General features: G+C 38.5%; 1 protein-coding gene and 1 pseudogene across 1 annotated transcript; one reads left to right on the plus strand and one right to left on the minus strand.

Moving 5' to 3' along the window:
- Window positions 1-1,811: 1,811 nt before the first annotated feature.
- LOC133860457 (LRR receptor-like serine/threonine-protein kinase FEI 2) lies at window positions 1,812-20,245 on the minus strand (annotated as a pseudogene).
- A 1,486-nt stretch (window positions 20,246-21,731) lies between these two features.
- LOC133860458 (uncharacterized) lies at window positions 21,732-24,587 on the plus strand. The gene is made up of 4 exons (XM_062296059.1): window positions 21,732-22,263; window positions 22,384-22,805; window positions 23,276-23,804; window positions 24,208-24,587. The coding sequence occupies exons 1-4, from the start codon at window positions 21,732-21,734 to the stop codon at window positions 24,585-24,587; spliced, it is 1,863 nt and encodes a 620-aa protein (XP_062152043.1).
- The last annotated feature ends 576 nt before the right edge of the window (window positions 24,588-25,163 follow it).

Raw genomic sequence — 25,163 nt, forward strand, 5'->3', positions numbered from 1 at the left:
CTTGAAAGACCAGTGTACAAAGAGAGAAACTAAATGACGATTACATGTAGGTATGGGTTGAAGATATGGTTCCTGATCACAAAAGATCAGAGGAGGAATGGCTTTGATTAGAGGGATGACTTTGTTGTGACTTGTGTTGTTCTGCAATGGTGACTTGCAGCAGAGGAGATAACTTCTTGAAGTGGTGCTCATCTGACGGTGCTGATTTGGCGTGGATGTAGTGTAGAGGTTTATCCTCTAATATATATGTGAATGCATGACAGGCTTTGGTGGAAATTATAAGGATTGAAGGCTACCTTCTAACATCTCTATCACCTTGCCCATTGATGGCTGATCTGAATTGAAGGACTAGTTTGAGTGCACCATAAACTCATCATTACCATCTTTTTTTACTGTGTCCCCTTCCTCCTCTATTATATCTCTCAAAGTTACAAAATTCTTACCTTGTTCAAGTTTGCTATAACCTAGAAGAGTGACTATATTAACATGAGATGTTCTATTAATGCTAGCCACTTCGTTGATAAATTCTTCTCCATTACCTTTAGATACGCTCAGGATTTTTACTGCTGCCATACGCCCAATCAGGTAGCTTCCCTTTGTATATAGCACTATATCCTCCTTGTCCTACTTTTTCTTTGAAAGAGTTGGTTAGTTTCTTCAAATTTGAATAAGTATATCGCATTGGGGCTATCAATCCATATCTCTTTATGATTTATGGGTTAAAGGCGAGTGAAATTCACCATAGCCAAAGGCAGTGACAGAAAAAAAAAAAAAAAAAAAAAAAAAAAATGGTCTCATATTTTTTGTATAGGTCAACATCCCACGCAAGAAAAAGAACAATTGCAATTAAGAAGAATGTTAGAGCTCATTCTAGTATTATTTTGTGGTCTTTCTATGCTGACATGGCACCTGGTATTTTTTAATAAAAATAGGAGAGAGAAATCAAGCTGTAGTTTTTCTTTAGTAAAAACAATGCGTCATGTCAGCATAGAAGGACCCCAAATAAACATTAGAAAGAGCTCTAAAAAATTTTCTTGCAATCAATCTCTAAAATATCCATGAGTTAGACTGCGGAATACAATAGTCTAACCCTATGCATGTAAGCCTAGAGAAATGTCTTTCACCGCATCGTATAGGATATGGTGTACGTAACACTTTCATGGAAAGTTTGTCTCCGTTATTAAATTCATCTTTTTGTCTAATTCCATAAAAATCTATCTTTCTTTCTTTCTTTCTTTCTTTTTTAAAAAAAAATTATAGAATTTATATGTAATTATAATTATATCATTTTTAAAAAAATGAAGAAAAAAAAAAAGAAAATCAAAGAGTGACTTGGCCACTCCTTAACTTAGGGTGGAGCCATCCCCAACTGCAGCCACCCCCACAACAAAGGGGGCTGAGCCAACCTTGCTAATGCTGGCCACTTTCCCCTGCGCGCCTTTCATAACTGAACACAAAATTGAAATCTTCCCTCTACATTCTGACCGATTTGTCTCAATGTTAAATTGTATGAGAAATACTCTACTTTCCAATTTTTTTTTTTTCTCCAAAATTTGTTTCCAAGTGATGTGTCATTATCTCATGAGATGGTAACACATTTTTCAAAATAGTAAATCTTATCCATGATTGACACATCATTTAAAAATTAACTTTTGGAAAAATAAAAAAATATATTGGTAAGTGTAACACTTCTTAAATTGTTTATATAAAATATTGTGTAAACAAGCAAAACATGCACAACATTAAGATCATCTATTCTTCTTTGAATTTGAGATACAATTGCACCTATTTTAAATGATGGATTTTTATGACTATGAAGCCATGGTAGAATCTTGAGGTGACCTGATAGGTGAATCCAAAAAAGGCTTTGGTGGAAATGGTAAGGATTGAAGGGTTTTGTAACGATCCACCCCCAATGACACAATATTATTCGCTTTTGGCTCCCCAAACCAGACTTTCCAGGAGGTCACCCATCCTGGGATTGCTCTCGCAGAAGCACACTTAACTGCGGAGTTCTGATAGATTCATGGCCATCAAGGCTTTAAAACGCGTTGTGTCATAAAGGGTGCATTTATGCATATAAGTAAATCCTCATTCCCAAACGATGTGGAACGTCACAATCACTCTGATGTGTGTTTTAAATAGTACTCGCAAGCGCACGAATCGTTTGCAATATAGTGTGTGCAAGTGCGAGGTCGAATTCACAGGGAAATGGTCAAATATTGGTGTCTTGCTTAATCAACCTCATTTTAACCTAGTTCCAAAGGTTTGAGAATTGATTCAAGAACAAAAGACTAAATAAAAGGAATGGAATGAACTATGCAAATTAAAAGGAACTAAGGTTAAGGAATCCACCAAACCAAATCCTACAACTCACACTCTTGGTTTCCACTTGAACACCCAAAGAACATTAAGCTTAGGGTGTTATTCAAGTTTCTCAACCATAAACCCAAGGACCATTAAATGAATCCAACACATTGACAAATCACAAAGAGTACCGATTGAAATCAAAACATCCAATGTATCATTCAATCACAATGGATATCATCATTCAAACCGATAAAACAATGTATTGGTCGGTTGAAACACATAAAATGTCCTCTATCCACTACTAACCACATTCATTGCAAAAGATAACGCTTTAAATGAATGGAATTTGAACAACTAACATGATATATCATTAAATGTGCAAGTGGTACAGCAAGATTGTGAGTGTCATCAATGGAAAGGTTTCATCCTCAACCCTAGTTGAGGTTACTAGCCTTCCATGACTAAGAACACCACAAGAAAATGATGAACAACCATGGAAATGAAAGAAAAGCTCTACAAAAAGAAAGTATCTGAAAATAAACTATTGAATTACACTACAAGAAGCACGAAATTAAACCTATCTACAGAGTTTATGCTCTATTCTTTCCTCTCCTACTCTCTCTACTACCCTCTCAACAATGGGATGGCTATGGCTTTTATAGAAGAAAGCCATGGCAAGAAATGACTCCTCTACCCTCCTCTAGGGTTCTTCTGCAGCTAGAGACAACCCCAAACACGAAACCAGCGTGTTCTGCAGCGGAAATCAGAGGGAGGACTGCTTTTTGGCTTCTGATTGGGCGTTCTGGCGCGCTCTGCAAAAGCAGTTTCTGGGAAAATTCGATCGATCGACTTTTATTTCGATCGATCGACTTCGGGCAAATATTCGATCGATCGAATTTTAAGTTCGATCGATCGACTTGTCAGGGTCTCCGAATTTCCAGTTATCTTCTTATGAAATTTGCCATTCCTCTCTTATTGTCCTTACAGAAACAGAAAACACAAAAACTAACCAAAACATTAGAAAATAATAAGGCTAAAGGTCTAACTAGTGCAAATTAAGGGGTCCAAATACACAATATTTGGCACTCATCACACTCCCTCTTTGGACCCAAAGTCCCCACTAGAGTCCCTCATTGGGCTTGTGCACGCTCCCACCATCTCAGGCTGGGCAATGGCTCTGATACCATTTGTAACGACCCACCCCCAATAACACAATATTGTCTGCTTTTTGTAATGACCAAGAAAATATTTAATAGGTTTATTAGGATCAAATAAAAAAAAAAAGTTTATTTAGTGTGATAAAATAAAATAAAGTGTTTTATTTTTATCCTATGGACTTGTAAATAGAAGTCATGAAAAGAAAATATAAGTGATATTTTTAGGTCCAAAGAAAATATAAAAGAAAAGAAATAGAAAATAAAAAGAAAATAGAAAATAAAAATAATAGAAAATAAAAGAAAAAGAAAAGAAGAATCATTAAAAAGGAAAGTCAATATATATATATAAAACAACAACAACAAAACTAAAAATGGTGTGGGGCGCACACCTGCGCCCCACATGCAGCAAAATGAAGGGCCACACCTGGCCCTTCACAAATCAAAAAGAAAAAATATAAACCAAAAAGAGTACAGCCTTTCAAAAAAAAAAAAAAAAGGGGACCGGTGTGTTATTTTTAAGAGGCCCCCGAGAGCCTCTTTTTGTTATTTTTTCCGAAAGCAGGGAAGAGAGTTTTCAAAAAGTCCCTTTGATTTTTCACCTTGAAACGCCGATCTACAAAGATCCAACCGTCGAAACTCAAATTCGACTTCGAAAATGTGACCCACGCGTAAGGATCTACGTTCTTGCCGTTTGTTTTGAGGTTTTGTGCTATTTGGAGCTTGAAAAAAATCTCCCAATCTCCAGTGGCACATTGTGAGAGGTTGTCTAGTAATTTATAGTTGAGCTTGTTATCCGCACAGCTAAGGTGAGTATTCTACTCACTGAGAAACTATTATTTTCATATATTAATGAATTGCAAAATGTATATGATGTTTTATAAATTTGAACCGACTATTGTTGATAATATGTGTTGAATGTATTAAGTAATTTCAATTATGTTGAAATATATTAACGATGTTTATGAGAAATGATGTGTGATAGAAAAGTGTGATTTGAACTGATTTGAAAGATTTGATTATGGGCTGTTGTTAGGATTTAAATTACGGAAATATTGATTGATGAAGTGATGTGTTAAATTGTTTATGGATTTATAAAGAAAGCATGTGTTAAAAGGCGTAGTTCTTGAAAAGTAAAGGTATATGGTTTTGAGCATAAAGCATTGGGCTGGAAAAGACCTTAGGGCCGGTATCCTCTTTGGCATAGTGTGTAAAGACCAATGGGGTTGCATCCCCTATGGCATAGGATTGAAGATCAATGGGGCTAGCATCCTCTATGGCATATGATTAAAGACCAATGGGTTTGCATCCCTTATGGCATAGGATTGAAGACCAATGGGCTAGCATCCCCTATGGCATATGATTAAAGACCAATGAGCTTGCATCCCCTATGGCATAGGATTGAAGACCAATGGGCTAGCATCCCCTATGGCATATGATTAAAGACCAATGGGCTAGCATCCCCTATGGCATAGGATTAAAGACCAAATGGCTTGTATCCCCTATGGCTAGGTTAAAGACTAATGGGCTTGCATCCCCTATAGCACAGCTTTAAAGACTAATGGGCTTGTATCCTCTATGGTATAGGACTAAATACCTTATGGCCGGTATCCCCTTTGGAACTACATTGTTTTGTATTGGACTGGGTTTGTAATTGAGCATGCATAATGTTGTTTATGATATGTCGATATAGTATGAATTGTTAATTGAGATATAATTAAGAATTGATGATTGAGATATAGTATGAATTTGTATGTGAGCATGTTGGAATAAGAACAATATTGTTATGTTGTGTTTGCGTTTACTCCATCTGCTATGATGTGATTTTAAGAGACAAGTTTTCATAACCAAAACAATAACTGTTATTGTAAACAAGAGATTAAGTAAAATGTCGTTTTACGCGAAAACTTAGTAAGTCTTATACCACTGAGACCTCAGTAATTTATTACTGAGGTGGTGAAATCATACTTTCACCTGTACGGATGTGGTTAACCCCACAACTGTACATATACTGATGTTTTGGATGATCAGCAGATCTAGAGGATGATCCCGTAGCACAGTACTTGGGGTACTGCTACTGAGGCATATCGCTGGTGTCGTAGCTATGTGGACTTGGGCGTCCCATTTTGGTAGTCTTTTGTTGTTGGCTCATGTCCTACGTGACACTTGTATTTTGTAGAGCCAGTCTTTTGGTATGTAATTAATGTTAAGTTTTAGACTTAAACATATAGACTTATGTATGGCTCTTTATAATTAACAACTATGTTATAGAAGTGTTTTACCGCTATTTGGACTATGAATAATTGAATGTTTCACTGCTTAGATGTAACTCTGAATATCAGGAACATATTATGGGACGAGTATCATATATTGGCTGAGCAACAAGTAGTCGTGCCACTGTGATGATCCATTTATGTATGTTTATAGAAAGAAAAAAAAAAAAAAGGGTCGTCACACTTTTGGCTCCCCAAACCAGACTTCCCAGGAGGTAACCCATCCTGGGATTGCTGGCCATCACGGCTTTAAAATGCGTTGTGTCATAAAGGGTGCATTTATACATATAAGCACATCTTCATTCCTGGGCGATGTGGGACGTCACAATGAAATGGTATCATAGCCATTGCCCAGCCTGAGATGGTGGGAGCGTGCATAAGCCCATGAGGGTTGCCAGCAGACAATCGCTGGGACGCCAAGAATGGGGTGTCCCATGAGGGTCGCCAGCGGGGACGCTAAGTCCCAAGAAGGAGTGATTGTGACGTCCTACATCGCCTGAGAATCGAGATGTGCTTATATGTATAAATGCACTATTTATGACACAACAAGTTTTAAAGCCGTGATGGCCATAAACCTATTAGAACTCCGCAGTTAAGCTCACAAACAAGACTTCTCAAGAGGTCACCCATCCTGAGATTGCTCTCGCAGAAGCATGTTTAACTGCAGAGTTCTGATAGGTTCATGGCCATTACGGCTTTAAAACGCATTGTGTCATAAATAGTGTATTTATACATATAAGCACATCCTCATTCCCAGGCGATGTGGGACGTCACAATTACCCCATCTTTGGACCCAGCGTCCCCGCTGGCGTCCCTCATTGGGCTTGTGCACGCTCCCACCATCTCAGGCTGGGCAATGGCTCTGATATAATTTGTAACGACCCACCCCCAATGACACAATATTGTCCGCTTTTGGCTCCCCAAACCAGACTTCCCAGGAGGTCACCCATCCTGGAATTGCTCTCGCAGAAGCATGCTTAATTGCGGAGTTCTGATAGGTTCATGGCCATCACGGCTTTAAAACGCGTTGTGTCATAAATGGTGCATTTATACATATAAGCACATCCTCATTCCCAAGCGATGTAAGACGTCACAGGTTCCTTTTAACATCTCTATCACCTTACCCATTGATGGCCGATCTGAAGGACTGGTCTGAATACACCACAAACTAACTATAATCATCTTTTTTATTATCTCCTCTTCTGCCTCTTCTGTTATTTCCTCAAAAGTGGTAGAATTTTTGCCCTGTTCAAGTTTCATCTAAATCCAGTGTGGAAAATGTCTCATTGGTATAAGACAATCCACCATCAAAATTTTTCCTTCCTCCAAACATTTCAAGAACCAACGTTTCGTAGCTGTAAACGTCAGACTTGTGAGAGACTCCACCAAAGTTCCGACTAAATACTTCGGGTGCAATGAATCCTACAATTCCTCTGATGCCTGTCATTGACACAATACTCTCTTTTGTTTTGCATAGTTTAGCAAGGCCAAAATCAGAGATTTTTGGGCGTAAATCCTCATCCAAAAGTATATTATGTGGTTTTATCTCAAAATGTAGGATCCTTGTGTTACATCCACGATGCAAATATTCTAGTCCTCGAGCAATGCCAACCACAATTTGGAACATAGTGTTACTGTCCAAGTGATGATTTGTAATTGGAGGTCCTTTATCATATATGAACTTATCAAGAGATCCATAAGGCATGAATTCATAGATTAGAGCTCTTTTAGTCCTCTCATATTAGAAACCTAAAAGAGTGACTATATTAACATGGGATGTTCTACTAATGCTAGCCACTTCCTTGATAAATTCTTCTCCATTACCTTTGGACGCGCTCAGGATTTTCACTGCCACCATACGCCCATCAGGTAGCTTCCCTTTGTATACAATACCATATCCTCATTGTCCTACTTTTTCTTTAAATGAGTTGGTCAATTTCTTCACATCTGAGTAAGTATATCGCTTTGGGGCTATTGATCCGTACTTCTTTACGAATTCCTCATCAGTGGTTTGAAAGTTATTTGCACCTATTTTGTTTGAAAGTTATTTGCACCACAAATAGCCACGTTCTCATGTATACATGTGGCTAACGCGTGGCTACAGTGACCCCTACTATAGACACGCGGCAAATCGCAGTTATTTTTGTAGTGTTACATGATTATCACATTGTTATGACTAAAAATGAATTGCAACCTTGACCAACAAGTTCAAAAGTCAATATTACCAAGGAAATGCTAAAGATGCACCACTCATCCCCCCCCCCCCCCCCCCCCCCCCCCCTCTCATCACCCTCTTTTCCTTAAAAAAATTTATTTTTATTATAAAAGGGTGATAAGGGGGGATGAGGGGGGGATGTGTAAAAGGGTTCATATTACCAAGCTTACTTATAAGGGAAATGCTAAAGATCCTCCCCTCATCCCCCCTTATCACCCTCTTTTCCTTAAAAAAATTAATTTTTATTATAAAAGGGTGATAAGGGGGGATGAGGGGGGATGTGTAGAAGCTCTTTACTTATAATTAACCCCTTACGAGGACATGATCGCATATATACACCAACTATATATATCATTGGAAAGTTGAGTTCATTACGAGAAAATCAACAACAAAATAAACAATTCAAGCACTAAAAAAATAACACAAGAAATATTAGGAATTATAAAACTAGAACAAAAGACCCAAACCTCGGAAATAATTACCATATGGCCCAAATTCTATGGGAAATGGTGCTGGCGCAATGAACTGATTTGGAGACGGCGCTCGGGGCGCATTTGAAGGAGAGGGCGGAAAAGCTGAGACACAAATAACCAAAAAAAAAAAAAAATCGATAAAAAAGAAAGATAAATAAATTGTATGATCTAGTTTTGAAAATAACAATTAAGATAACTGCTTGAAAGACTTGAAAGGCCCACAGTTGAAGGTCGGGGCGCATTTGAAAGAGAGGGCGGTGATGTCATTGGAAGGGAACGACGTCATTGCATGTGACAGCGACTGAGAAGAGGAGAACAAAGACGAAGATCGCCAGATGGAAGGCAATTGGGGGCATCAAATAGGAGTGGAAGTGAGGGGTTGTAGGAGTGAGATGGCATGGATGAGGTAGTACCGTAAAAGTATTCCCAACGGCTTCTTTATAGCTGTTAGAAGAGGAATGCTTCCGTCCCCTCTTCTCCTTTTATCATTAAACAAATCAAATTCAATAAAAAAGAAAACCAAAAACAAAGAAAAATGTACTTTTTTTTTTAATTTGATTTTTTTAATGTTAAAAGGAGGAGAGGGGACGGATGAACGTCCCCTCTGTAGCATTCCTCCTGTTAGAAATAAGGAGGGGCTGTTGTAGAGATGTAAAGAGAACAATATCCCATAAACATGGAATGAAATATGTTGGAAACATGGAGTGCGTGAATCAAGAGAGTTGGGCTGCTGTCAGGCGTGAAGCATGGAGCTGTTGCCTTGTGTCAGCTTGGAACAAGGGTTAGAGCTGCTTAGTTTGAGACGGTCTAGGCTGCGTGTAGAGTGGAGTGAATCTTGGATTGAGGGGCTGCTGTAGGCTTATTTTCATGCCTGTCTTGGGAGTCCTTTGCAGAGGATATCTTATCCTCTAACACTCCCCTGCAAACTGATTGATGAGTACCAAATATTGTGTATTTGGACCCCTTAATTTACATTAGTTAAACCTTTAGCTTTGTTATTTTCTAATGCTTTGGTTAGTTTTAGTGTTTTTATATTTTGTAGGACAATAAGAGAGAAATGATATAATTCAAGCAAAATACAAGGAAATTCGGATGCAGCAGACCACTACATTTAGACTGATCATAACAGGACCAAAAGATATCCGTTTTGGGAGTTTCTTAGGTCTAAATTGAATTTCAAGATGTCAGCTTTCCAACGCAACAAGTTTCAGCCAATTTGGAGATGCGTGGAAAAAGATATGGCTGTTTGAATTTCAGTCGACGGATCATCCCGAAAATCCGGAACCATCTCTCTTATTATTTTTCTTTTGCCTCATTCCTTGTCTCCCCAAAGCTAGAGCCAATACACGTTTTTCTCCACATTCTCAGCCACTTAATCATTTTTTTTTTCCACTCAACATCATTCCATAAAACACTCACCACTCATTCCATAAAACACTCACCACTCATCTCTCCACTCATACACCCACTCACCTATTCCACACAAATCACTTGGCTATAAAATGAGACCAAGGCTGAAAATCAAAGTGGGAGAGGAGGCATGAGCCTCTTTGTACATAACTTCTTGCTTCTCTTCTTCTTGTAGCTTATTTCTTTCCTTTTGAAACTCTTTGATTTTTTATGCTTTTTTAATGTTTTAAGTTGTAGTTATTTTATCATGTGTAGCTAATATTTTCGTTTGGGGTTGAGGATGAAACCTCACCATTGAAGAGAAACCGAGTTTTTGTGCTTATTCATGCTATTTGAGTTTATGGTTTTGATTTCTCATTGCTCTACTTCGGTTTTCTTGAAATGATGTTTTGATATCTCTTGTGGTTTCCGGATACAAGTGATGATGTGGAATAAGTTTCATTAAATCGGTTGCTTGGTTTTTCATCTATCAAAACATTGGACATTCATTGTGCGCCGTTTGACTAATACATTGTTTTATCGGTTAGAATGAAGATATCCATTGTGATTGAATGATACATTGGATGTTTGGATTTCAATTGGTACTCTTTGTGATTTGTGCTATGAACGGAATCATTGGATGATCTAAATGAATTTTGAAGCAATGTAGAGCATACCTAAGATTTATACGTGACAACCTCGAATAAGTGTGATGAGCATGAGATTAGGTTGATATGATTTGGTGAGTGTGGATTCCAAAACCCTAGACCCCTTTATTTTAGTTATTTTCGTTTATATTTTCTCTTATCAAAAAACCCTCAATTTGGAACTAGGTTAAAATAGGATTAGTTTGAATAGAGATTAATTTTCGCAACGCAATTCCCTGTGGGATCGACCTCGCACTTGCAATACGCTATATTGCATAAGATTCGTGCGCTTGCGAGTATTATAATTTGCACATCAAGTTTTTGGCGCCGTTGCCGGGGAATTGTTTTGTTTGTGGAAGTTGATTTTTGTTTGAATTGATTTTATTTTTCTACTAGTTAGGTAGATTTTTGTTTTCTTTTTCTTCTTCCAATTTTTGTTTCTTTTTTATTTTTATTTGTTTTTGTTTTATTGTCTAAGCCAAAAAAAAAAAAAAAGCAAGGTTTTCTGTTTTATTGTTATTTCAGGTTGTGCGGAATTTTATGAAGTCGATCGATCAAACCAACACTGGAGGTGTTACCTGGAATAGTTCAGTAGCAGAAATTCTTGCCAAAAAATTATTTTTTGGTCCAAATTTGTAAGTTTTAATTCTTGCCTTTCTGGTATCTTTGGTTGTTTTATGCATTCTTGTTAGTCTTCAATTTTTTTTATTTATTTATTTTGTTTGTGCTATTTTTTTTTTCTTTTAATCTTTAAAAAAAAAAAAACTTTGCTAGTGTGGTCTACGGCGCTATCCAAGTGTCTAGGCAAGTTCTGGCTAGGAAAGTCTTGGGATTTAAGTGTGTCCGGTGTGACCCCCCTCACTTTCCTGGGAACGAACCTGGGCTCTTAGAGAATTCTGTTTGCCCCACTTGCAGCAAAAAATTTGGTTCATATCTTTGGTGGGATATTTTCTTGCTATAGGGTGTAAGTGAAGCATGTATTCTTATTTTGATAATTATTGTGATTCTTCTGCACAACATGTTTCACCTAGTGGTAGGACACCCGATCCAACCAACTACCCTTACAGTTTCAACCCACATGAACCATGTTCATATTGCTCTGATCCTTATCATAGTGCTAGTAATTGTCCCTCCTGGGGACAATTCTATCATTATTCACATGAGCAAATGAACACAAACTCCTCCAGCCCGGGATTTGATTCAAATTCCAATTTTTACAACCCGGACTGGAACAACCATTCTGACTTCTCATGGCAAGCTCAAGCCATGGGAAGTTATGCTCCCCAATTCCAGGAACTGCATCATCCTGAATATCTGCAGTTCGAAAGCTCATCCTATGATCCCCTTCCCCAAAAATCATTAGAAGATACACTGAAGGACTTCATGCAGTTTTCAAGCCAAACCATTAATGAAATGAAGAATGTCACTTTGGAAAACATTCTGACCATTAATGAAGTAAAGAATGCCACCTTGGAAAACACTCAGGCGATTGCCAGGATAGAAAGACAGTTCGAATATCTGGTTGCCGAGTATAACAGACTGGAGGAAGAAGAGTTTCAAGGTCAGTTGATGGCTAAAGGGCACTACATGATTGATGACGATGATTCCAGCAATCTTCATCATGAGCATGTCCAAGACACATCAACAATTGAGGGTGAGGAAATGGTGGATGGCAATGAAGAGGAAGAAAAGGAGGAGCACATGGAGCAAGCAGCGCCCCCGCCCAATCCAAATACATCCGAATACGGAATGAGTACTGAAGCTCATTCCTTCATCACCATCCCTCTTGAGACATTTCATGAGCCCCAAGATTTAATTCTTACATGTCTCAAAGAGCCATCTTATGCCAAAACTGTCAAGGATCTATGCACACAACCGCGCAAATCTAGGAACCATCGTCCTACAAAGATCCTTCGAAGCAAGCAAGTTAGCTACATAAGATGGCGAAACATTTCTCTCGAGGGACATCAATTCTTTAAGAAGAAAGGGTGGAAGGGATTGGTTGGACATCCACATGATCGGGGAAGGCGCTGTAAATTTTCTTTTACCTTTTTGCATAGTTGTTTTTTTTAATTATTTTTGTTAAATATTTTGTTTCTGTTTTACCTTATTTTGTTGTCTGTTTTTGTTTGTTAGTTTATTTTTAATTTTTCAATGGTGGGATAACTTCTTGCTATAGGGAGTAAGTGAAGCATGGATTCTTATTTTGATAATTATTGTGATTCTTCTGTACAACATGTTTCACCTAGTGGTAGGACACTTGCTCCAACCAACTACCCTTACAATTTCAACCCACATGAACCATGGAAAGCTTGCTAAATGAGAACATGGAAGCCTCGAAGGAGAGGAAGGTGGGGAATGTGAAGAAAGCAAAGAAGGCGAGGCAAGCAATCCGGAAAGGATATGAGCGCGGTACTCATATCGTAGTGCTCTCTCTCTTCTGTCATAGATCGCCATCACCGGATTGAGGATAGATGTGAAGAGCGTCCAGGTTGACAAGACGGAAGAGAAGGTCTTGCATGATCAAGAATAATCTTGCTTCTGGATAGTATGATCAAGAATAGTCTTGCTTCGTTGTTTGTGAATCTGGTTGTGATGCTGCATTTTTCCCAACTTTAAACTTTGAAATTGGTTATGAACTACATCTTCCCTTCCAAGAAGCGATGATGAGTTCAGATTAGAAGAAAGATTTGGCTCTCGAAGTGTGAAGGGTTGAGAGCTCATAGGTGTGCTTTGCCAGAGAGAAGACGAGTAAATTTATAGAGAAAATTTGAGAGGGGACGGTGCAAGTGGTGCCGACAGTGAATCGTAATATCTCCATCCCTTTCTCGGAACGCTCATCCAGCTCATTCTCGGGATGCCCCTCTACGACTGCTAGTTGCGGAAAGTGCGGCGATGAATCCGGAAAAGTCATTGGGTAAATTCGGAATTCGAGAAGGTGAAAAGGGTGAAAACTCAAAAAGAAGAGAACTCGTGATTCGAGGGCGGCTGTCTACTAGTGATAATGGAGGCTGCGCTCAAAAAGAAGAGAACTCGTGATTCGAGGGCGGCTGTCTACTAGTGATAATGGAGGCTGCACTCAAAAAGAAGAGAACTCGTGATTCGTGGGCGGCTGTCTACTAGTGATAGTGGAGGCTGCGCTCAGAATGACGTTGATTAAACCGCGTCTCGCCCAGTGATTAAGTTCTCTTTCCTTCCCTTCAAATATTTCGAATCACCGCTTCATTTCTATCTTTCTCTCCTTCAGATTCTTTGAGGAATATCATCGTTTCCTAAGTTTTCCAGAAAAATGGCTTCTTCCTCTTCCCAAAATAATCTTGATCTGAATGCTACGCCAGTAGTACAACCCGAGATTTGGCGTCCATTATTCTTAACGCAAAAAGGTCCTCTCATGACCAATGACTCTGTGATGCTGAATGATGCAGCAGCCGCATCCATGGCTCAGGGCATCATAACTCCTCGAGATAATAAGTTATTGGCGGATAGGACTGATGCTCAAGCCATCAATGACTCTTTGGCTTTCAGTATTCAGAGTGCTTCTTCAGTTACAAACATGGCTCGACGTCTGCAAGTTCGAGGGAATGAAGTTCAAGCGCTAAAAGCTCAAATTTTGGCTTTGCAGCGAATGTACATGGACTTTAGGCGTAGGAATCGGGTCCTACAGCAAGAAAATAAAAAGCTGAAGAAGGTGGTAGATTCATATGCGAAAGACTTGGAGAAGAGGTATGCTGAGTTGGAGCAAAATACCAATCGTCTCCAAGAGCAACACCAGGACCTCTTGCGTGTAGTCCAAAACCTCAGGGTTTTCCGCCCAGAAACTTAGTCAGGTATAAGCATACTCTGGGGATGTTGCAGGAAAGGTCCGATTCGCAAGTTTATGTTTTCTTAAAAGTACTTCGTTTTGTAAGACAATAATTATATTTTTATTTTCTTTATTTTTTATTTTTATTTATGTTTTCTTAGAAGTACTTAGTTTTGTAAGACAATAATTATATTTTTATTTTTATTTTTTTTTTTTATTTTCTTTATTTTTTATTTATTTATGGACTGTAATAATAATAATAATAATAAAAAAAAATGGCGCTATGAAGATCCTGCGAAGCAAGCAAGTTGGCCACCTGAGAAGGCGCTGTAAATTTCTTTTCCCTTTTACTTTTTTGTATAGTTGATTTCTTTCATTTTTATTTCTTTTCATTTTACTTTTATTTCTAACAGCAACTAACATTTTGATGTTTGTGTCTATGAGAAATGTTGCTGTTAAGTTTTTGTTGACAGGTGTTTTGGTGTTTAAGTTTGGGGGACGCCTTGACCTTTCACACCTCGATGTTTCCGTATTTCTGGTAATGTATTTCTACACTACACATTGCGGACAATGTGTAATTCAAGTTTGGGGGTATGGAAAAGCACTCTGTCCATTTGTTTGTTTGTTTATTTCATTTGTTTGTTTGTTTAAATTTTCTGTTTGTTTAAGTTTCCATTTGTGTGTTTGTTTAATTTTTCTAATTATTTTTAGTTATTTTTAGTTGTCTTTTGTTCTTAAAATGTTTTAATTAAAAAAAAAAAATTATGTTGTCAAGTTTGAGTTAAGCCATAGCTGTGGTTTGCATTTCATCGGCTTGCTTAAATTTTTGAACACATCATGTCTTTAGGAATCTGAGTCTTTTGACTTATTTTTGGGCTAGTAAGATTTCACTTGAGTTGAACTATCACGAGCACATTAGCATGTAATCCGTGGGGTATGAATTTGTGCTTAATTGTGTATTTTGAGGATTGTTGGATGACTTATTGATAAATAACCTTGGCTTGCAAGATATATATATATTTAAAAAAAAAAAAAAGAAGAGAAAGAAGATCATTTTGAGTTTTTCACTGAGTAACCGGGCCTCTTGCCTCACTAAGCATTGAGTGTTCGCGTCAAAAGGTGAGAATTTCAATTTGGTTAATTGTATGGCTAGTTTGGCTTCGTAGCCTTTTTGACTTGAGTAATTAAGCCCTTAGGGATGTTTCTACATCTAGTACCCTAAGACCATTTGGTTTGGGAGCCACTGGCCCAACACTCGTTACATGGGTCAATTAGAAAGCTTAAGGGAGCCGAGCATTGCACAGCCAACATATTAAAAAAAAACAAAAAAACAAAAAAACAAAAAAACAAAAAAATATATATATATATATATAAATAAAATAAAATAATTTGCATATCTTGCCTTGGTTGTTTCATTTGATAGGGATTCCAATGATTTTTGAAGTACTTATCTTGAGATTAAAATGAAACCTCATAATTGCATGTTGATTTCACTCTACACTTTTGAGGAAATGTGATGTCTTAACTGTCCATTTATGAGTGATTTGATGATTGGATCCCCTGTTGATGTTTATGATGGGGTTTGTCTTTTTAAGCATGCCAATGACGTATGAACCATGGTCTGGGTAAAACTTTTTCTCGTTGACAACATAATGTTTGAATGTTTGTGGGTATCATTTCTGGCAAACCCTCACGAGACTTCACTCGTCCACTAGGGAGTCCTAGGGGTTTAAAAGGCTTGTTGCATATGCTAAATGCAATCGTGTCTCCCACGAAAGAGGATTTATGTTTCATGCTTTGATTTTGTTTTTCATTTTGTTTTGCTAAGGGACTAGCAAAATGTAAGTTTGGGGGTATTTGATGAGTACCAAATATTGTGTATTTGGACCCCTTAATTTACATTAGTTAAACCTTTAGCTTTGTTATTTTCTAATGCTTTGGTTAGTTTTAGTGTTTTTATATTTTGTAGGACAATAAGAGAGAAATGATATAATTCAAGCAAAATACAAGGAAATTCGGATGCAGCAGACCACTACATTTAGACTGATCATAACAGGACCAAAAGATATCCGTTTTGGGAGTTTCTTAGGTCTAAATTGAATTTCAAGATGTCAGCTTTCCAACGCAACAAGTTTCAGCCAATTTGGAGATGCGTGGAAAAAGATATGGCTGTTTGAATTTCAGTCGACGGATCATCCCGAAAATCCGGAACCATCTCTCTTATTATTTTTCTTTTGCCTCATTCCTTGTCTCCCCAAAGCTAGAGCCAATACACGTTTTTCTCCACATTCTCAGCCACTTAATCATTTTTTTTTTCCACTCAACATCATTCCATAAAACACTCACCACTCATTCCATAAAACACTCACCACTCATTCCATAAAACACTCACCACTCATCTCTCCACTCATACACCCACTCACCCATTCCACACAAATCACTTGGCTATAAAAGGAGACCAAGGCTGAAAATCAAAGTGGGAGAGGAGGCATGAGCCTCTTTGTACATAACTTCTTGCTTCTCTTCTTCTTGTAGCTTATTTCTTTCCTTTTGAAACTCTTTGATTTTTTATGCTTTTTTAATGTTTTAAGTTGTAGTTATTTTATCATGTGTAGCTAATATTTTCGTTTGGGGTTGAGGATGAAACCTCACCATTGAAGAGAAACCGAGTTTTTGTGCTTATTCATGCTATTTGAGTTTATGGTTTTGATTTCTCATTGCTCTACTTCGGTTTTCTTGAAATGATGTTTTGATATCTCTTGTGGTTTCCGGATACAAGTGATGATGTGGAATAAGTTTCATTAAATCGGTTGCTTGGTTTTTCATCTATCAAAACATTGGACATTCATTGTGCGCCGTTTGACTAATACATTGTTTTATCGGTTAGAATGAAGATATCCATTGTGATTGAATGATACATTGGATGTTTGGATTTCAATTGGTACTCTTTGTGATTTGTGCTATGAACGGAATCATTGGATGATCTAAATGAATTTTGAAGCAATGTAGAGCATACCTAAGATTTATACGTGACAACCTCGAATAAGTGTGATGAGCATGAGATTAGGTTGATATGATTTGGTGAGTGTGGATTCCAAAACCCTAGACCCCTTTATTTTAGTTATTTTCGTTTATATTTTCTCTTATCAAAAAACCCTCAATTTGGAACTAGGTTAAAATAGGATTAGTTTGAATAGAGATTAATTTTCGCAACGCAATTCCCTGTGGGATCGACCTCGCACTTGCAATACTGATGAGAGAAACTTTCATGAGTTTGTCTTCTTCGAATTATAATCATCAACTTTTTTTTTCTTTTTTTTGTTTTTTATTATGTTTTTTTTTTTTTTTACTCAAGTCTGCAAATTAGACCTCAAAAGCCAAAATTAAGGTCAGCTATGGGCCATGAAAAAGAGCCTACAAAGGACTTTAGATGAGCTTGGGTCTTAAACATGGCCTCAAACAAGAAATTGGGCCAACACCAACAATAGGCCAAGAGAAAGCCTAATGGCTATTTAAAAAGGCTTGGGACTTTGAACATTTTTTACAAGCAATTTGGGTCATCAATGGGCCAAGAAAATAGCCATTAAAGGGATTAAATGGGCTTGAATTTTAGACATTTTCTCGAGCAAGAAGTTGGGGCCAACAATGGGCTAAGAAAAGAGCCATCGAATGGCTAAAATAAGCTTGGGTTTTAGTTATTACCTCAAGCAATAAATTTGGGCCAATAATGGGCCATTGAGAAATTTTCCTCTTAAATGAGTTTGGGCATTAAAACATTTGCCCCCCAAGTTAGAAAGTGGGCCAACAATGGTCCAAAATGATACCTCGAGATGATTTTTATTTTATTTTTTTTCTCAACTGAACATAAGAATTAAAGCTTACAAATAATTAAAAAAAAAAAAGGTGAAACGTAAGCTTTTACACGAAGGAAACAAACAATAAAAACCAAAAGATAAGTGAAAGAGAAAGTGGAAGTCAGAAGGCTTCTCGAGCCTTCCGCTCACTTGGGAGTTGGGATATGCAACAATTGTCATATCTTCTCACAGCACTGTCACGTTTGTTGTACAAGTTGTGGAGATGTGTTTCTGGGAGACATGTAGGTGCTTGAACGACTGGGAGAAGTGGCAAAGGTGAGACCCAAAAAGGGAACTGTAGCTACTGATAAAAAGAAAACAAGGGCAACTGAGACGGTCTAAGATTGGTAAGACTTGCACACCAAAAGAGATGGGTTTATTTTTGGCTCTAGGGGTGGAAGAGTGACTGTATTGAGCAGAGCATCTCGTTGAAGAGAATGGAGAATTTTGGAGAACTGGCTCTGTGGATATCATGTGAAGGTGAGGTGTTTGATAAAAGTTCTGAGAGAGAGAAAAGAGAAGGGGAAACAGAGGTGAAGATGAGGTGTTTGATAAAAGGTGCAGAGAAGCATCAAGAAGAAAAGGAACTCTTCAAGATGTATAACTCTTCAAGATTTGAAAGATGTCCAAGACTTACAGGAATTGTTCCATTTAATTTATTGGGAGAGACAGAAAGTATCCTCAATGAAGATAGATTTTCTATAGACACGAGAATCGGACCAGAAAGCATGTTGGAGTCAAGAAAAAGAAGAGACAGTTTTTTATTCTTTCCCAATTGATTAGGGAACATATCTAAAAGTCGATTCCAAGACAAATCTAAAAACTCCATATTTTTTACTGTGCATGCAGAAGAATTTCCCAAGAGTTCATACACACCTCCCCCAAGTTTGTTGTGAGATAAATCCAAATGTTGCAGATTACACAAATTTCCTAAGGATCTTGGCAATTTTCCTTCAAGGCCATTGTTTGACAGGTCAAGATATATCAGTTGGGAAAGGGAAGAATTTCCCAAGAGTTCATACACACCTCCCCCAAGTTTGTTGTGAGATAAATCCAAATGTTGCAGATTACACAAATTTCCCAAGGATCTTGTCAATTTTCCTTCAAGGCCATTGTTTGACAGGTCAAGATATATCAGTTGGGAAAGGGAAGAATTTCCCAAGAGTTCATACACACCTCCCCCAAGTTTGTTGTGAGATAAATCCAAATGTTGCAGATTACACAAATTTCCCAAGGATCTTGTCAATTTTCCTTCAAGGCCATTGTTTGACAGGTTAAGATATATCAGTTGGGAAAGGGATCCAATGGCACTAGGAAGTACACCTTGAATTTTATTATATGCAAGATTAAGTCTTTCAAGAGTACTTATATTGCATAACAAGTTAAGTATTGTGGAAAAGAGGTTGTAATTGAACGAAAGATCAAGCACAGAGAGAGATGAAAAATTAACATAAGGAATAGGATCATACTTATCAAGTTCACAACTAGACAAGAGTAATTGTGATAGAGAAGGGAGCAAGTTCATCACCTGTAACCAGTTAGATGCTTTACTAAGATTGACGAAACTCATGTCGAGGAATTTCAACAAAGAAAGATGAGATAACCATTCAAGGTTATCAACATGCAGGAGGTAACCTTGAATTCCAAGATAATGCAAGTTGGAGAGATTTGCCAGCTGATGAGGAATTGTACCCACGAAACCCGCACAAGATAAACTTAGATATCTTAAATTCCCAAGGTAACCAAAGAAGCTTGGAATATGGGAATCTGCAAAATTATTCTCACTTAGGTCCAGATAGTGAAGATGCTTTAATTCCACGAGAGAATCACTTATCACCCCACCCAATTGTGACTGGCTAAGATTTAGATGGATGACATGCCCAGTTATGTTGTCACAGCCAATTCCTTTCCACACACAACACTCGTGGCCAATCCAAGATGAGAGCTGGTTCGAACCGTTTATGATACCTTGTTTGAAGTTGAGGAGGGCTTCTCTTTCTCTTTCTCCGCAAAGCACATTTGGATTTCCACGAACATATGTAAACATGCATATGATAGTAGCGAAGGAAAGATAGCAATGCACAAGGAACACCACAAAATTGGTCTTCCTGTCCATAACTGTTGCCATTGTACAACAAAAAGAAAATATTGCGAAAATGAGTTGTTAACTTCAAAAGGTGAGAGCACAGTCCATATATGAGACCCTTTCAAGTAATTGAGGTGAGGAATATTCCTCCTGATGTAGAAGACAGAAAAGTTTCTTCAAGTCTATGTCTCGATGCTAAATAGAAAGACAAAAATACGAGACTCTGCAGTACTAAATGGTTCACCTATAGATCACCTTTCATCCTCCTCTGCTCAGTCCTTAAATCTGGCCCCAACATCACTATATTCTTCTGTTCCCAGTGCAGCTTCTCCCTTTCTGTTGAATCTCCTTCCCATGTATATGTCTTTCCAACTCTGCAATCTCATGGTCTTCTCTCAGGCCGTCCACCCTTCCAAATTTATCCTCCATACACAACAGTTACACTAGCTCCAACATCCCTCTCTCAACCGTCCCCTCCTCCAGCAACTACTGATTCCATTTCCCCAACTTCTCCACCACGTGCCTTCCGCCATTCCCCTACTCTTTCAAGGTTTCACCCATATACTAAACCAGCTGACCGACCCACTTCACCAAAACTTCCATTACCCCCAGACTCCATTCGGATTCGTTATCCTTCTCCAGTTATTCAGCACTCTAAACGTAAATGGACACAAGATGATGTTCCCCTGGCTGATCTGAAAAAACAAAAATCTCATCCATTGTATCCTGGTCTCTTGTCCAATCTAGAGCTTCCAGCTATTTCCCTAACTTCGTTGCAGGATGGAGATGCTTCAGTGGGCTCTTTTTTGTCCATTGATCGTAAGGACTCAACATCATCGCCTTTACTGGAGACTGTGTCCTCCCAGCCAGTGCTACCAATTGCTGTTGTTCCCTCTGGTTCAGTGGCTAATTTTGTTTCGGCCTCTGAGAAGCCCCTGCGAAGGTTCACACGTGCTACAAGAGGACTTGATGTGTTCTCCCAACTCCAGGCTACTCATTCTGTGAGTTCTCCAGGAAGAACTGATTCTGAGCAGGCAACAGATCAAAAGGGGGTGGACCATGAGGGTCTACCTCCCCAGCAATGAAAATCTTAGCATGGAATTGTAGAGGCTTGGCCCGAGCCTCTACAATTCGCAATTTACGGGCCAAGGTTCGGAAATACTCTCCAGATATTTTGTTTTTATCTGAAACTAAAATTCAACCATCTGCCGCTTGTATTATTTTGAATGGTTTGGGTTTTTTTTTTATGGTCCATGCTTCTCCTTGTGGTTCTAAAGGAGGTCTTGTGCTAGCATGGAATATAGGGGTTGATCTAGAGTGTTTCCAAATCAATGTAAATATTATAAATGCTTGGTGTTATTATGATCCTCCAAACCAACCTTGGATGCTTTCATGTATTTATGGATCCCCTTATGCTTCTGGTAAACCTCTTTTTTGGGATAATATGATGCATTTGGGTGCTAATTTTTTTTCGGGTCCTTGGCTTTGTATTGGTGATTTCAATATGATTTTATCTCAGCAAGACAAGATGGGTGGTTTACCGTATGCCTCTTCATCAACAGACTTTTTTCATGAATTTGTTAATTCATTTGGTATGATAGACTTGGGCTTTATTGGAAATCCTTTTACTTGGTCTAATCATCGGGATGGTCACCAGCTTATTCGCCAACGTCTGGATCGTGGTATGGCTTCTTCCCAGTGGGTCCATCTCTTTCCATCGTTCTCTATTTTGCATCTCCCAGCATCTGCCTTTGATTATAATCCTCTTTTTTTAAATACGGTTCATTATGACTCTACTTTGGCGAGACCTTTTAAATTTGAGGAATTTTGGTCCCACCATCCTGACTGCTATTCTACTATTTCCCTGGCTTGGTCTCCACCTTGTTTTGGCTCCCCGGGCTTTATTTTAAATCAAAAATTACGTTCAACTAAATTAGCCCTCAAGCTTTGGAATCGTATATCTTTTGGTAATATTCAACACCAGATCCTATCATTGACTTCCCAGCTGGATGCATTACAACAGTCCACCTCCTTGTCTACATTGTCTGTTCAGGAACGTGGTATGCGTAAAGCTATTGATGATCTAAGGCGTCATGAAGAAACACTTTGACGGAATAAATCCCGTGAGCAATGGCTCACATGCAAGGATTTAAACACGAAGTTTTTCCATCTTTCCACAGTTATCAAACGTCGAAGGACTGCTATAGACTTCCTAAAATTATCCAGTGGTGCATGGAACTCGGATCGCCAGGCTATTGGGAATACACTGTGTGCTCATTTTGCAGATCTTTTAACAACTTCTGAGCCACTTATTCCAGATGAGATGCTTAATCTCTTTGACACTATTATTTCCAATGAAGACAACTTGTCCATCTGTTCAATCCCATCTGAACAAGAAATTCATGATTCTGTGTTTAGTATTGGAGCTACTAAAGCACCTGGACCGGATGAGTTTACGGGGGTTTTTTATCAGAAATATTGGATTATAATTAAACCGGTGGTGCAAAGTTGTGTCTGGAATTTCTTTAATAAGCATCATCTTCTAAAGGAGCACAACCATACTTTTATTGCTCTTGTTCCGAAGCAGCTTGGGCCTTCAATGGTACATCGTTTTCGTCCAATTAGTCTGTGCAACTTTATTTATAAAATAATCTCCAAAATATTGGCTAATCGCCTCAAGGTTCTGCTTCATCGCTTCATTTCTCCATAGCAATCAGCTTTTGTTCCCTCTCGGACGATCCAGGATAATTCTGTTATGGCTCATGAACTCCTTCATACGATTAAATCCAAAAGAGGTTGAGGGGGCCTGATGGCAGTAAAAATTGATATGGAGAAAGCATTTGACAGAATGGAATGGGATTTCTTATTATCTGTTATGATTAAGTTGGGATTTCGCTCTACTTGGGTCAACTGGATCAGGATTTGTGTCTCCTCCTCTTCCTTTTCAATCTTGCTTAATGGATCCCATTTGGGAAATTTACGCCATCTCGGGGGTTACATCAAGGTGATCCTTTCTCACCTTTTCTCTTTATACTGGGAACTGAAGTTCTTTCTAGACTTTTCCATCAGCAGGAATCTATGGGGCTGCTCAAAGGTATCTGTATCACCAAATCTTGGCCGCCAATAAACCACCTGCTTTTTGTAGATAATTTGATTATCTTTGCAAAGGCTACCTCTGCTGAGGCAATTGCCCTTTCTGACTGTCACCATAAATATTGCTGTTGGTCGGGACAAAAAGTTAATTCAGGGAAGTCTTCCCTCCTCTTTAGCAAGAATACCTCCCCAGCCAGTATTTCAAGCATTTTGGGAATAATCCCTTTCCGATTATCACCATCTAGGCCTTTCCATTTGGGATTACCATTGACACTTGGTTCTTCTCGCAAGGAAGCTTTCCAGCCTATAATTGATAAAGTTCTTTCCAAAATTAACGGTTGGAGGGCAAAGACTCTTTCTCAGGCTGGACGAACAGTTCTCATCAGATCTACGGCTGCGGCAATTCCTGCTTATGCAATGAGTACATTCTTATTGCCTTTTTCTCTTTGTAGACAATTGGATCGTCGTTTCAAAGATTTCTGGTGGGGGTTTCCACCAGACAAGAATCGTAATTTATGTCTTAAATCTTGGGACTATTTGTCTTCCAAGGAATCAAGGTGGTCTTGGATTACGGAAGATGGCAATTACAAATTTAGCACTCATTACTAAGCTTGGATGGAAGTTCTTGCACTCTAATTCCTTATGGGTTGAACATTTGCAGAAGAAATATATCCACTATGGCTCTTTCTTCTCTACTTCCTCTACTCCAACGGCTTCTTGGATTTGGAAAGGACTCTAGAAATGTAAGGACTATCTTATCGCTGGCTCCTGCCTGAATGTCTCTGTAAATAGCTCTGACTGCATTTGGACAACGGCCTGGGTTCCATCCCTCCCATCCTATCGACCTTCTCCCCGCAGTCCTAATTCAAGATTTTTGCCTCCTTTGTCTATCTCTGACCTAATTGTGCCAGGTATGCGTTGCTGGAACAAACGCCTTCTGTCGGACCTCTTTGATCCTGTCTCTGCCATGGCTGTTTGTAGGCTGCCAATTTCAGATGCATCTCAAAAAGGATATCTCTGGATTCCCTCTACTTCTGGGAGGTTCAGCACTTCCTCGGCCTACCTTTCTATCTTGACTAATGACTTTACAGGATCCCATCTGTCTCCTTTGTCCTCTTTTTGGAGGGATATCTGGAAACTTCAGCTCACAGATCGACTCCGAATTTTTATTTGGAAGATTGCTTGGAATATTTTTCCAACTACTCTGCGATTACAGTCAGTGATCCCTACATATCGCCCTGATGCTTCCTGTCCACTCTGTCAGGGAGGTCCTGATTCCATTAGACATTGATGTTTTGGTTGCAGGTTCTGCGGATATAGATAATGACTCGCCCACCTAGCTTATGAGATGCTATGATTGGAGTACATCGTGATAGTCATAAGTCACAGACTCATGGGTAGTCTGCATTTGAGTATTTTATTTATGGCTCGTGTCATACGTGACATATGTATTTGTTGAGCCTGTATTTTAGTATGTAATTAGTGTAATATGTTTTATAAGCTTTAATCAGTTAGACATGTAAATGACTCTTGTTGTTGATAGCAGTTATATATTAGATGTATTTCTGCTATTGATATGTGTTCTGCTGCACATTGATATTTATATTCCGCTGTGTTAGATGTAACTCTGAATATCAGGTACATGTTATGGAACATGTACGTATGTTGGCTGAGCGGCAAATAGTCGTGCCACTGTGAAGATCCGTTTGTACGTTTTCAAAAAAAAAAAAAAAAACGGGTCGTCACATATACATTGGGAATCACTATTCATTCCCAACACTCTCATCTAAATATAGGGCACCTGCTGTGGGAGGTTTTTTGATGTTTTTCATGAAATTTTCCCTAAATATAAGGAAGGGAACCAATA

This window comes from Alnus glutinosa, chromosome 2, assembly GCF_958979055.1.
Source record: "Alnus glutinosa chromosome 2, dhAlnGlut1.1, whole genome shotgun sequence".
In the NCBI taxonomy this organism is placed as follows: Eukaryota; Viridiplantae; Streptophyta; class Magnoliopsida; order Fagales; family Betulaceae; genus Alnus; species Alnus glutinosa.

Bases quoted from the DNA above. Each gene is read 5' to 3' on its own strand.
- LOC133860458 (XM_062296059.1), top strand. From the start codon at position 21,732: ATGGGTGGTTTACCGTATGCCTCTTCATCAACAGACTTTTTTCATGAA. The intron at 22,264-22,383 runs GTATGCGTAAAG...ATCTTTCCACAG, and splicing joins ATTGTCTGTTCAGGAACGTG to TTATCAAACGTCGAAGGACT. The intron at 22,806-23,275 runs GTACATCGTTTT...TTCCATCAGCAG, and splicing joins AGCAGCTTGGGCCTTCAATG to GAATCTATGGGGCTGCTCAA.